Here is a 12,992-nt window from a genome sequence, read left to right on the forward strand (position 1 = left end):
CTGGCCCTGGCCTGGTGGGGCAAATGCAGGTACCAAAGGAGACAGCAAAGTCCTTCCCCAGACTGGTGGGTCCACATCTGCAGCATTCTGGAGAACTCCCTGCTTCCCCCTTTCACTCTGGCTTAGAGGTGAGGCCTTCTTCTTGCTCGGGATCATGTTTATGAACTCCCCTGTGGGCTAGGGACCATCCTCCCCCTGTGGGTGGAGCACTTGCTCCCACTGCCCTCTAGACCCAGCAGCCCTTCCATCCTGCCCATCCTGACCCCATTGTGGCTGCTACTGGAGATGACTTGGAGCTTAGTCCAAGGGTGGGGATGTCCACAGCATCATGAACCTCTGGCTGCTGAGGGAGGGAGTGTAAATGGCCTCCAATATTCAGGAGGGTTGCCTGTTCCTCAGAGATGCCCAGAGGGTCAACGCCAACTAATATTTTTTTATTATTATTTTGATTTTAATTTGCTAATATTTATTTTAAAACTTTGAGTTTCAAAGTCTCTCCCTTTCTCCCTCCCCATCACCACCCCATCCCTGAGAAGGCAAGCAATTCCCTATTTGGATTGGAAGGCAACTAGATGGGATCCTGAGATTACAAAGCTCCTGCTTGTTAGAATGGCCGGCACCTGACCCATGAAAGGTAAAGACTGTGTTATATCCACTTGCCACCATTGCCTCTCAGGATTTCATCTCAAATATATCCCTTCATTCTGAAGCTGGAATTCAAGAGTTTCCCCCAAAGATCTTTGTTGGTTTATTTTTCAGATTAGTGGTATGGTAACATGACAAACACATTCTTGACACTGGTAAAAATTACATTTGACCTGTGTGTCAACACAACTTATTTTAACCTTCCTCAGAACTCACTTCTTGATTTGCAAATATTTGTGTATATGTGTATGTATGTACACATATGTATACATGTGTGTCATTTACACATATGTATACATGTGTGTATGTATATGTTCGCACATATGTGTGTGTGTCCATGTGTGTGTCCATGAGTGTTTCCGTGTGTGTGTGTGTGTGTGTGTGTGTGTATTTGATGTTTCTCTGATCTCTAACATTCCACCCACTTTGGATGCAAATATCATTGGCTCAGATTCTATCGTTTCTCTATAATAATAATCTGGCTAAATAGGGAAATTCTTAGTTAAATAAACAATTTCTTTACTCTTTGAATTATTATTGATATTGAAATAAGCCAGATAAAGTGTATATACCAAGAAACCTGACCCACACATATAAAACATACACACACATGAATGCAGGGCCATCATTGATACCCTAAAATTTGGGGGCTGAAAGCTACTACATGTTATCCTATATGTAGTAAGATAGAACCGAGGCTCTCCAGAATGTCCGGTATCATGACTGTTGAAAGGCAAAAGTCATTCTGTTATATGGTTGTCAGATTGGGCTGAGGGGCAGCTGGGGTCAGCCCAGAACTTGCTGCTGCTGGCCCTTGAAACCTGCAGAAGAGTGGGTCGCCCCTGCTGCCTTCTGGAGGCAGTGACCAGCCCTGTGGTATGAACTGCTGCCTTCCCCCCCTGATGGTAAGAGGCAGAAAGGACAGCGATACCTCTGTGGCCATCAGTATTTCATGGCCAGCCCCCCACGTCCAAGCTGAAGCTGCAGTGACTATCACCCTGGGGACCTGGGGAGGCACCCAAGAATGTAGCCCTTAGCTTTTCTATCTGATGTAAAAGAACCATGAAATAGATCTCTAGATAAATACAAACATCTTTATCTACATAATACAATGGCCAGGAGGCCCAAAAAATGTGCCCTCCCTCTCCCATCCCAGCCTTAACTCCAATAAGCCCCTCCCCCCACCCTATCCCAATCAACTTAACACCTGCCCATGTGATAACATGTCCCAAAAGGAACTAGAATCCAAGTGCAGAGCAAGAGCCTGATGAGTCTCCAATGGCCTGTTTCCCCGCAGAGGCACCTGGGCCATGTCACGTCTGCCCCAGGGATACAGGGCAGCATCAGCTCAACACCAGCCCTAGACAGGGCAAGGCAAGGGCCAATCTCAACAGGATCCTGGCCAGTCTCCTGCTCAGCATAGCCACAAGCACATTAGCTGATGGTCCCAAAGGAGACAGCGCAAATCCAGGCTGTTGGTCTTGTCAGAATCAAAAGCCAAGACAAGTGTGGTCATTCCCAGTTACTTCCCATTTCAGAGACGGCACCCATCATGGCCGGTGGTGAAGAGAATCATGCAAGTTCCCCTGGAGAGTGGCATTAGCCACCTACTGGAGCATGCCCATGTCAGACTGGCTACCGGTCTGCCCTTTGCAGCTGCCCAATTTGTCATTGCCCTAGAGCCAAGTTGGTGTAAGCTGTGTTTCTGTGGGACTGCTGCTGAGCATAGCAAGGTCTTCATTAGTCCCTACCACACCCCCAACACATAATAGAAAACTATTTCTACACCTCTTGGAGGTGGGCAGGGCCTGGCAGGAAGCTGGGCAACCTGACCCTGCAGATGATGGGGATTGAAAGAGAAATCGCTCAGCTGGTGGTCTAGTCCATATCAGAGAGGCCTGGGTGGGACAAGATGGCTCCACGGAGGTGGGCTCCCACCTTCCAGATGTCTCTCTCCCAGATGTCTCAGCGGCCAGAAGGGAATGAGCCTGGGGGAGGGAGGAGGAGGTGGGGGAGCTGTTTGCTGGTGGTGGAAGGAGGAAAGGGTGAAGGGATCCCGGAGGGAGGTGCTAATTGGCAGGCTTGCCATGGACCCGGAAACGGTAAATGCAGGTATAGTCCGGGTGACCCCAGTTACTCAATACTCGAAGCTCTACCAGTTGGTATGGAGCTGTGCCGTTGCCCTGTGGGAAGAGGAGAGTGGGGTCAGGAAGGCCCAAGATCCCTTGGTGGACTCCCACAGCCCTTTTGCCCCAGGCTTCCATCAAAGACCAGTGGCTGAATTCAGCCCCAAGCTTATCCCTCAGCTTCCTATCAGACCCATTGGGACCTGGCTTCCACTGCAGCCACTTGCCAAGCCACCGCGTCCCAGTGGCTGGTGATCCAGCCCTGGAGATCACCAACACGCCTGCATCCCTGCTGTAGGACCAACCCTCCATACCTGAAAGGGGAAGGTCTGAATGGCCTCCCCAGCATTCTCATAGGTGAACTGCCCCAGGGCAATCCCCTCCACCTGGGAATCTTCATTGAGACCCTGCACAGAAGGAAAAACAAGGGGAATAGAGGGATGGACAAATGGATGGCTGGGAGTGGAGTGCACGAAAGGTCATGCTGTTAGGACAAGAATCCAAATCAGTCCATGGAGGGAAAATGGGGGAGGTGGCAGGGGGAGGAGGAGGCAGACAAGGCAGGATATATTGGGGAGGGGAAAGAGGAGCAAACACAATCCAACTTCATGTTGCCTGCCTTGATCCCCTCACCCTCTAGCATCTCTCTCACTAATTCAATAGACAGAGCCTTTCCCCTCCTAGGCCTCGGCCTTCTCAGCCTCTTCCCCAAAGCTGCTGAATGACTTGGGACAAACCCCTTCAAGTATGGGTGCCACACTTTCTTCATGTGTGTCAGGATTTGGGTCCTGAAGCATCCCTCTCCCCTTGCATATTTCACCTTCTCTTCTGGCTCCATCTTTTCTCCCAAATCCTCCTTACAATGGACATTCCATCTCTGCCCTGACCAGGTGACTGTGTAGGGAATGGCAATCCCCATCCCTGCCCAACTCGTCCATGGGACACCTGGCCACTCAGGCAACTGGCTATAGTAAAGGACCCTAAGGCACATTGTAATCTTGGCTGTTCTTGCTTCTGTGGTTGTCTTTTCCTGGCTTCTCTCTAAGTAGAGGAGGAGGAACAGAAGGGCTGGGCCTGGAGTGAGGAGATCAGCCTCAATGTCTCATGTGTCAAATGGGCACAGCCTTGCATTGCTCACCTGGCAATGCTGCTGTTAAGAAACGACTTTGTGCCACTCTGGAAAGGAGAGCTGCCAGGCTCAGGTACTCACCAAGATGACAAAGTCCTTTGGGGCACTGGGGATGTCACTGTTTGGGGACAGGGCTTTGGGCACGTGCTCCAAAGTGATGGCAGTGAGCTGGATCCGAGCAGACAAGCGCACCACGACAAAGCCCCGCGGGCCCCGGAATGCCCAGCAGTTGCCAGGGTAGACATCTGGCTGTGGGCACAAGACAAATCAGCTGAAAGGAGGCAGCAGATGGAACAGATCCCGATTGTGGGGCCCCTCTGCCTTGAGGGCCCAGCTCCCATAGAGGAGGGTGGCAGATGGTACATAGAGAGCAAAGCTGGGGGACCTTTGTTTAGCCCTACCTGGAGGATGACTCTTGGCGACTGGAAATAGCGCCACAATGGGATGCCCAACAGAGTGAAATGGGCAGACCACTCCGTCCTGATGCCGTATGTCTCTGACGAGCGGCTACTGACAATGCTGGCTCCTGAAAGAGCAACATGCAGAGAAGTGTGTGGGGAGGGGGGGTCCTGAGAGTTGGGAGGACACAGAGATGGCTTAAGGCAGCCCTCAAGGTGAGGGGGTGCTGCCTGGGAATCACCCCTCTTAACTGCCACGGCCCATAGGGGGCATCTTGATTTGTCAATTCCTCCTGTCTCCTAAGGTCCATCCTGATTTGCCAATCCCTTTTGAACCAAGCCCTCTGGCTTTCTGCAGGCCACCTACCTGAGGACTCCAGGGCATAATCCACAAGCCCGATTCGATCTTCACTGTGTTCTTTCAGGGCCTCCTTTATGATCTGGTTCACTTCCTAAAAGACAGGCATGCACTACTCAGGGGCCAGGTCACCTGCAGGGCTGGCCCAGCCCATGTGGGGGGCGGGCAAGCATGCTACCTGCTCAGCCAGGGTTTTCCCCTCCCTCCTGGCAGGCTCTTCTGAGGGCAAACCAGTGACCCCAGCCAGGAGGACAGCCAGTGGGGCAGGCCTCACCTCCTTCGTCACGCCGGTGGTCATTCCTTCCTTCAGAAGGCTCAGTCTTAAGATGGCAGCAGCTTTGCTCACAGACTTGGGCCACTCTTGGGCCACATGACTCATGATTCTGTGTTCCAGGTCATGAAGCTGGGCCTGCACCTCCTCTTGCTTAATACCAAGGACCCGCTCAATCCAGCCAGAGACCTTAGACTCCACCTAGAAGCCACCAGAGGAAAGAGCTCAGCAAACACCAGAGCAACAGAAGAAATGAGGAAGCAAGAGGGCCTGGACAGGGGGCCTGTGGTGTCTAGAGTCACTCTGAGTTCTGGGGTCACCATGTGCCACCTTGGTGCCAGGGAAGGCATGGTGAACCAAGTGACTGGCATTTCTCCACTGCTTTGAGGTTTGCAAAAATCATCTCATTGGACCTGCTAGGGGCTGTTATTATCCCAATTGACAGATGAGGAACATCCTGTCCATATCATAAAGTCCACCCAATGGGCCTACATCTTTGGGAAGCGCCCAGGGGACACGTGGCCTAACTGGTAGACCAGATGACTCACCTCATTGCGCAGGGCCGCCATCTTCTCTGGCCAAAGGTGTAATTCTTTTTGCACCTCAGCTTGCCTCTGGCTCAAAGCCACCAGCTCCTGCCTCTAGCCAGCCAGCTGGGCCTCTAGGGAATCCATCTCCTTTGGCCTTTTCTCCTCTTGGGAAGAACTAGACAGGGACAAAAGGAAAGGTCAAAGTCAACCAGGAGAATAGGCACTGGAGGATGGAGTCAAACAGAGACCAGGAAATGGAACTGTGTCTCCTGAAGAAAACCACGACTCAATGGAAAGGACAGAGCCAGAAGCCTGGGTGCAAGTCTTTGCTGACATCTACTCCCTGGGAGAGCCTGGGCAGATCATTTCCCTCCCAGGCCTCAGTACCTTCATCTGTTCTCTGAGGTCGGCTGCAGTTTGGATCGATAAACCTGCTAACCGAAGTGTTCGGGCTCCAGTGACCCCTCTCTCCCTGGGAATCTCACTTGTGCTCTCTCAGCTCTAGCTTTCTACCCCTCTTTCCCTCCTTTGCTCTTTGCCAGGCAGTTTGGGGCCTTACCTGTGCCACTCAGATGTCTTCTGCACAACCTCACTTTCCAGCTCCTGGAAGGACAAAGAGGTTACAATGAGACTGAGGAAAACACCAACCTTTGCCCAGAGAACCCTAGAGTGTCAACAAAAATAAATCAGTTAAAACAATTCCTTAAACCAAATTGTAGGATAAAAAAGTAACCCATGAAAACCATCAGCATTTCTATACATCAACCAAGAAAATCCAGCAAGAGAGAGAGAAAGAGAGAGAGAGAGAGAAATTCTTTTGAAAAAACTGTGGTCAGTATACACACAGGAACTCCAGGAACACAATTACAAAACATCCTTCACACACAGAGACAGATCTCAACAATTGGACACATATTCATTGCTCAGGCATAAGTCAAGGCAATAGAATCAAAGTGACAAAAGTACCAAAATTAACTTACTTATTCTATGTCATCCCAATCCAACCACCAAGAAAGTTCTTTGGTAGCAAACAAAGTCAATACCCATCTGCAGGGGAATGAATGGCTAAACCAACTGTGGCTTATGGATACAATGAAATATTCTGATGCTAGAAGAAACCACAACTCTTGTTTTAGAAAGATACACATGACAAGACTTACATGAACTGGGGCAAAGTGAAAGAAATCAATGAAGAGTACAAGATAAGCAAGCACCGCATACAACCATGTAAATGGAGTGAACAACCAACATCTGAAACCAAATGTTGTGGAAAGATGATGCTGGAGCATGGCCCCAAAGATCATCAAGGAGGACATTTTTCCCTTCCCTTCAATGCTGGGCCGGGAGTCGACTGGCATGGAATCTGCACAGAAGGCAGGACTCCACTGCTGACTTGGTTGGTTTTCCTGAGCTATTGTCTTCCCCTCTTGTTTTATACTTTGGTTTAAGGGATGACTCTGTGGGAGGGGGAGATGGAAAGGCTATATTGAGAAAGGTGGTGATACGAAAGCAAAACGAGAAATTACCCTTTCCAGTCAGTCATAAATATACATATATATGTATAGATATACAGATATATAGATATACATATACATATAAGTGTGTGTGTGTATGTATGTATTTATGTATGTCTAAAGTTTTCCATGAATTAGGGGTTTTTTCTGTTATTGCTTGATCTTTTTATGTGCCTGCAAGGTCATCATGGCTCCACATATCAAATCACCTGGTGGATAAGCTTCTGGTGGGCAGCCAACATGATCTGCACATGGCCTTCACGTCTTCCCAGCTTGGTAAAGTCTGCTAGTCTGGGCTGTGCTGGCCAGTTTGTGGAGACTCCTCGGGTTCCCAGAGTCACCCCACTGTGTGACAAGGTGCTAGGGAAGGCCTTTTGTGTAAGGCAACTGATTTCAATTGAAGGGGGGGCAGTGATGAGCTCTGAGTCTTAGAGAGACTGACATTGAATTGTCCAAGGTCTGAAAGGCAGCAAGTGGCAAAGTTTGAACGGTGATCCTGGCTCCCACACTGGGTTGAGAGGAATGAAGTGGATTGTGAGCGGGTTGTCTGCCCATCTTGTGTGAAGCGTTCTAGACACTCAGTTGGACACTCACCTGGAAATATGAGGGGGACTGTGCTGGTTCCCACCTGTCCTCTCTCCTGCTGCTACCACGGGCTGTCCACCAGGAGAGCATAGCAGGGTGGAAGGTCTGTAGTCCATAGGGGTAGAAACACCAAGCACCTAGCACATGGGAGAAAAGGCTCATTGAGACAGAGGCTGAGGTGTCAGAAGGACAAGAAGTCTAGGGTGAGGACCTCCATCCAGCCTGAGTATGGCAGTGTCGCGTCGATGTGAGCTAGGAGCCCAGCCTAAGGAAAGCAGATGTGCTAGGGGCCCCATGATGTGGAAGGCTATGGCTAGAGCCACTTCCATCCCAAGAGCCTTCAGGAAAGGGATCCCTCTCTCATGATCCTCTAAGAAGGATTCTACTTTTGGATGATGGCAACAATGAGGGATGAGATTAAGCTGGGAGAGGACATGGAGACTGAAGCCACAAGGGCTTCCTTCTTGTCCCAAGTCTGGTCAACAAAAGGCCCTGTCCCTTTTGAATGAGGACCAGAATGCTCTCTGTAGAGAGGCTGACTGCAGACAGCCACTGGTGACCATCTGCATGTGGTATCATCATTCCTGAGCTGGACTTGATCTCACAGTATGGACTGAGTGATGTCATGGCTCCTGACCAAGGGTCCAGCCCTTCTGGGATCATGCCTGTCTCTATTGGCCTGTCTGTTCTCACCAATGAGAAGGGGCAAAGCCCCCAGACCTTTCATTGACTGTGTGTCTTGCTCAGATAATAGATTCCTTCCTGATTCAGTGCCTCTCCCAATCCCCCACCCTCAAGTGCTGGGTCAGTGACCACGGAGGGCACAAATAAATTAACTCCATGCCCCTGACATGCTCAAGGTGGGTGGGACAGCCATCCTGACCTTGCAGCATGAGGCTCTGAGGCCAGCATACAGAAGACACACAATAAAGGTTTGTTGGATTGGATGGAGAGGAGAAGGAGAGACAGGATGGAACTCTGACATTTGAGGCAGGAGAGCTTGCCCACATGTGGCCTGGGTCCCTTTTGCCAGGGCTTTTGTCCCTTTGGCTCCCTAAAGGTTCCCCTTCAACGATCTCTCTTCCACATTTTGACAGCCCTGTCCCCAAACCCTTGTCCTTCGCCCCCATCTGGAGTGGCCGACCTGGGCACTCCACAAGGCTCACCATAAGCCAGCGAAGCCACAAAGAACAGCATCCCCAAGACGAACAGGAGCAACTTCTTCCAAGTGCAAAAGCTCCTGGATTTCATTGGGATGAAAGAGATGTTAGCACTTGCCCTTCACCACCCCTGGCTCCTAGCAGACCCTCCCTAAGTGGCAAATGAAACAACCAAAAGGGTGTGCCCACTCTTCCCCCTCCCACCTCCACCCCCTGCCACTGGGTACCCAAGAAGTGGAGAACTGGGCTTGTATGGACAACCCTTGGCGTAAAGTGGAAGGAGAAAACTTGGCTTTTCCGAAAGGCGCTCGTGTTGTTATGCAAGGGGACATGCTGCCCTTTGACAGGTCTAGTGGAAGGTGTCTCCGTATCAGGCCTCCATCAAAACTACGTTAATACACTGCTCATGAATTAGTTAGTCTTCTTTTGTCTAAGTCCTTACAATGCTTGCCCATTTGGACTTGGAAGAGCTGCAGGAGGGACCCCTGCTGAGGCCGGCTGGTCACCATTGCCCAGCCTATGGTCCCAAGAATCCAGGGCAGGCCTGGGCTACCTACCAGCCTCGAGGACACATGTGGTCCACTAGGTCCTCCACTGTAACCAGAGTTCACCAAATCAATCCCCTTCAGCAAAGGATTGATTCTGTCAAACTGGGACTCAGTTCAAAAGTCGCACCCAAGCACCTAGAAGGCCACATGTGGCCTGGGGACCTCAGGTTCCCCACCCCTGCTCTAGAGGCTCCTGGATTCAGCCCTGGAGGCAGCCTGGAGAACTGCCCATGCTCCTCCACAGAGAAACTGCAAGCATGGCCTGGAGACCTGGAAGACTGGGCAGAAAATTCTGGATTGGAACCCCAAAGGAGGGAGTGTCCCTGCAAACTCAGGACCCTCAGACTAGCAGAAGTGAACTCACCAGACTCAGTTGTGATCAGAGGCAGGAACTACTGAGGGGAGAGCTCCTAAAAGATACTCAGGAAGAGAGTCCCACTTGTAGTCAGAGCCAACCCACTTCCCTGAAGAAGCAAGAGGAATGGGGGCAGGCGAGTGCTGCTAAATGTTCAACAACCAGCTCTGGAGGAGGGCAAGGCACCCACAACCCATTTCTCCCATCATCTTCTTCAGTGGAGACACTCAATGAAACCCTAATTGGGAGCTGACTCTCAGGAGCAGGTTGCAGCTGGTCCCAGCACACTCCTGGCCCTGACCTGAGTCTATCATAAGATTCATTGAGTAAAAGTCTCCAAAAGCTGAAAAGGAACAGGGCAAGGCCTAAGGGGAAATTGACCTGGAGGACTGTGGAGTCCCTTGGAGCAGTGGATCTTAAATTGTGACAGGCCCCAGGGAGGCCTCACTGACCTGATTAACAGAAAGAAATCCTGGAGGGAGGCAGCTGTGGTCAGGCAGTGCCAGGTGTTTCCCAGGCACCACTGGAATGCTGCAAAGAGCCAACCTGTAAAGGGCACAGCAGAGGGATTCAAAGGCTTGCCCCTGCCAGCCCATCCTTTCCCAGATCTAGTCGTCTCCCAGCATGCCAACTCTGCAGCTGCTTCTGGCTATTCTGTTCTTCCATCCTCCCAGAGCTCTTCAGCTGTGCTTGGGGATCCTTCCATAATAAGCCCATCTCCCCATAGAGTCCTCAAGTTACTCCACCCTGGCCCAGCTTGCCCCTGCATAGGCATGAAGAAACTCTTCTCGGTACAGTGAAGCACCACTCCCCTGGGCACCGTGGCCACCCCCTGGTACAACCCACCTGAAATGTATATTGCCATCCAGTTAAAGATGCCAACTTGGGAGGCACCATTATTGGAGGTGGATGCAGAGCCAGGCTGGTGGGTAACGGAGTGCCCTGCAGGGAAGGGAAGAAATGAGCATCCACCCAGGAGGAGAGACAACCATGTCTGAGGCCTGAGCCCCCCCTCCACCCTTCAATCGCCCAACTGGAGCCAGACTGCAGAGTTCTCTCTTCCTCTTATCTGAGAGATACTTGCTCCACCCCCAGCTATGGGGCACCCTTTGAAGGAAGTGGGGCAGCGCCTGGGGAATGGGCCTCCAGGGCAGAAGAAGTGATGCCTACCTGCAGAGTCATCCTCGGAGAAGTACCCTGAGGAGGATTCAGGGGTGTTACAGGTGTACAGGGCCAGATGAGGGGCTGGTGAGAGGCCTGATGAGAAGCCTTTGACCCTACTGGACTTCCTCCTCAGAGTCCTGGGGGACAGCAAGCATGAAGAGCAAAGAGAAGAGGGTGAAAAAGAGGACAGGTGAGAAGGAAATGGAAGGGGCAAGGCCTGCAGGGGAATGAGACTTTGCTGGAGACTTCGAGGATGAAAAGAAATGATAGCCAAAGCTCTCTTTTGCTGTTCTTCTCCTTAAAGAGATGAATAATTTTTCATGTGGGAGGCAGAATTAAAGCAAGCCACAGCTACCATGGGCCGGGGGAGGGGGGCTCTTTCCACATGAAACCACCAGGATGAGGTATCAGGGGAGCCAAGAATCAGCTGAAAATGTTTCCTCACCCACAGCCCTTCACCCACCTGGCTTCACCCTAAGAAGCATGGGCCTTCGGGCCAGGGAGAAGAGATCTGTGGCTGAGAGGGGTTGTTCCCTGCCCAGCTTCAGGCCTCAGGGTTTCCAGCCTTCTCTATGCTCAAAGTTGCCCCTCCTCAGTTGCTGTTCTCAGAAAGAGAAGGCAGCAGCAGCCAAAGGGTGGGACCACAGGGGGAGAGGAAATTCTCTGGTTTGGGGGGAAAGCAAGCAGTAGAGTGAAGTGTCTATCAAAATTGGGGGCAGGAAAGAAGTGTGCACATGGCAGCAGCCAAGGCCCTTGGCTGCCCTGGGGAGTTGTGATGGAGAAGGCAGCTGAGTCTCCTCTGGCTCCTCTTACCTGAGGGGACCCTCCCTCCAGTTGGTGTGCTGCTCAGCCACCTGGGAATTCCCTCCAGTGCTGCTGCTGCTTCTGCTGCTGCTGCTGTTGCCTCCATCACCAAGTGCCTGGTAACGGAGGCGCAGGCGCTCACTGTGCCGAGACATCCTCAAAGCCTTTGACTTGAGTAATTCTAGAAATTCCCCAAAGAAGGAATGAGAAGCAGTGCTTACTGACTGAGTGACTTGATGCTATTTTCTGGGAGAGCCTGAGAAGGGACTGATGAGGGCGACTTTGAAAGGGAGGGACCAAATTCCCTAGACTCATTCCTCCAAAAGGGAAGATGGGCTGGCAGCTTCTCTCCTCAAGTGCTTCTGAAGCAGCTCCAAGGCACATTGATGATGGCTGCCTACCAGGGTCAAGCTCACCAACCTCATGGCCTGAGCTCAGCCCTGCCTCAGACTGGCCACTAAGTCTACTCTCAAAAGGATCCTGCACTAGGCTTCCCTGCTGAAACAGAGGCCCAACTCTTTGCTGACTCTCTCCCTCACAGCATCTTTATCGAATCTGAGCTTGTAACACTGGCCTTGTGATTGGGTTGCTTCACAAACACGACTTGTTCTTCTCCCCATAGACTGTAAGCTTGAGGGAAAGAACCACCTTCTCTTCCAAGTCTTTGGTTTCCCCCACCACCCAAAACCCTGTTCTGGTGGGTGGAAGGGATCACATGTACTGGTCCAAGCTAACCAGCTGATCCTAACCCTGACCCTTGGGCAATAGGCTTCATGAGAAACAGCCCTGGCCCTCTATAGACTTTTTCTTCATTTCACCATCACAGCTCTTGAGAAATATTATACTCATGCTACAAAAGAGTCAAGGTTGACAAGTGGTCCCCCCCCCCAAGGCAGGCCCTAGGCCTTCCCATCTGCTTGCTCGGGAAGTCCAACCTGAATGTTTCCTCAGGGATTTCTAAATTGTCAAGCCCTGTACAAGTCCATACTGGAGTTTTGTTTTTGGTTTTGGTTTTGTTTTTTTGTTTTTTTGTTTTTTTGGCGGGCAGGGGGAGGGAGATGAAATGGGGTGGAAAAGCAGGCTTGGCATTGGGAGATTCAATTCAGTCATGGACACTCCTGTACCTGGAGAACTAGGTGGGGACGGTAGGGGATGGAGCAGAGGCACATGTGCCTTGGCACAGAGGCTGTGCAGACAAAAGAAGGGGCAGCCACTGTGTCCTGCCACAGAGGAGGGAACCGTGTCCTCACCTAGGGCTCCAGACACTCCAATTGCCCACACCTCCTCTGCCTCCCGGTCCTGGCATGGCCAGACCAGCCCCCGTAGCTGCGGAGACTGCTTCCTCCCTGCCCTGGCACCGCTTCCTCGTCCACGTCCCCCTCCGGGTCCTTTAGCGGGAACCCGG

The 12,992-nt window shown here is 51.4% G+C and overlaps 2 protein-coding genes and 1 long non-coding RNA gene across 3 annotated transcripts; 1 reads left to right on the top strand and 2 right to left on the bottom strand.

The window, feature by feature from the left end:
• The first annotated feature begins 57 nt into the window (after positions 1–57).
• LOC114042358 lies at positions 58–838 on the top strand. The gene is made up of 2 exons (XR_003568978.1): positions 58–128; positions 537–838. It is a non-coding gene; the product is annotated as an uncharacterized LOC114042358 (long non-coding RNA).
• Positions 839–1,545: 707 nt separating this feature from the next.
• LOC114042356 (SUN domain-containing protein 2-like) lies at positions 1,546–10,650 on the bottom strand. The gene is given in 12 exon segments (XM_027861035.1): positions 1,546–2,828; positions 3,086–3,178; positions 3,982–4,149; positions 4,302–4,426; positions 4,666–4,750; positions 4,931–5,128; positions 5,476–5,632; positions 6,017–6,060; positions 7,566–7,693; positions 8,723–8,796; positions 10,072–10,165; positions 10,466–10,650. Coding segments are annotated over 12 exon segments (1,299 nt in total). The 5' UTR covers positions 10,485–10,650; the 3' UTR covers positions 1,546–2,714.
• On the bottom strand, positions 10,622–12,291 carry LOC114042357 (SUN domain-containing protein 2-like). Its single transcript, XM_027861037.1, has 2 exons — positions 11,597–12,291; positions 10,622–10,920 (listed from the first exon to the last, which is right to left on the bottom strand). Exons 1-2 carry the CDS (start codon positions 11,740–11,742, stop codon positions 10,641–10,643), a joined length of 426 nt encoding a protein of 141 aa, XP_027716838.1. The 5' UTR covers positions 11,743–12,291; the 3' UTR covers positions 10,622–10,640.
• Between the last annotated feature and the right edge of the window lie 701 nt (positions 12,292–12,992).

The sequence above is a fragment of the Vombatus ursinus genome, unplaced genomic scaffold (assembly GCF_900497805.2).
Source record: "Vombatus ursinus unplaced genomic scaffold, bare-nosed wombat genome assembly UNPS02014388.1, whole genome shotgun sequence".
Classification (NCBI taxonomy): domain Eukaryota; kingdom Metazoa; phylum Chordata; class Mammalia; order Diprotodontia; family Vombatidae; genus Vombatus; species Vombatus ursinus.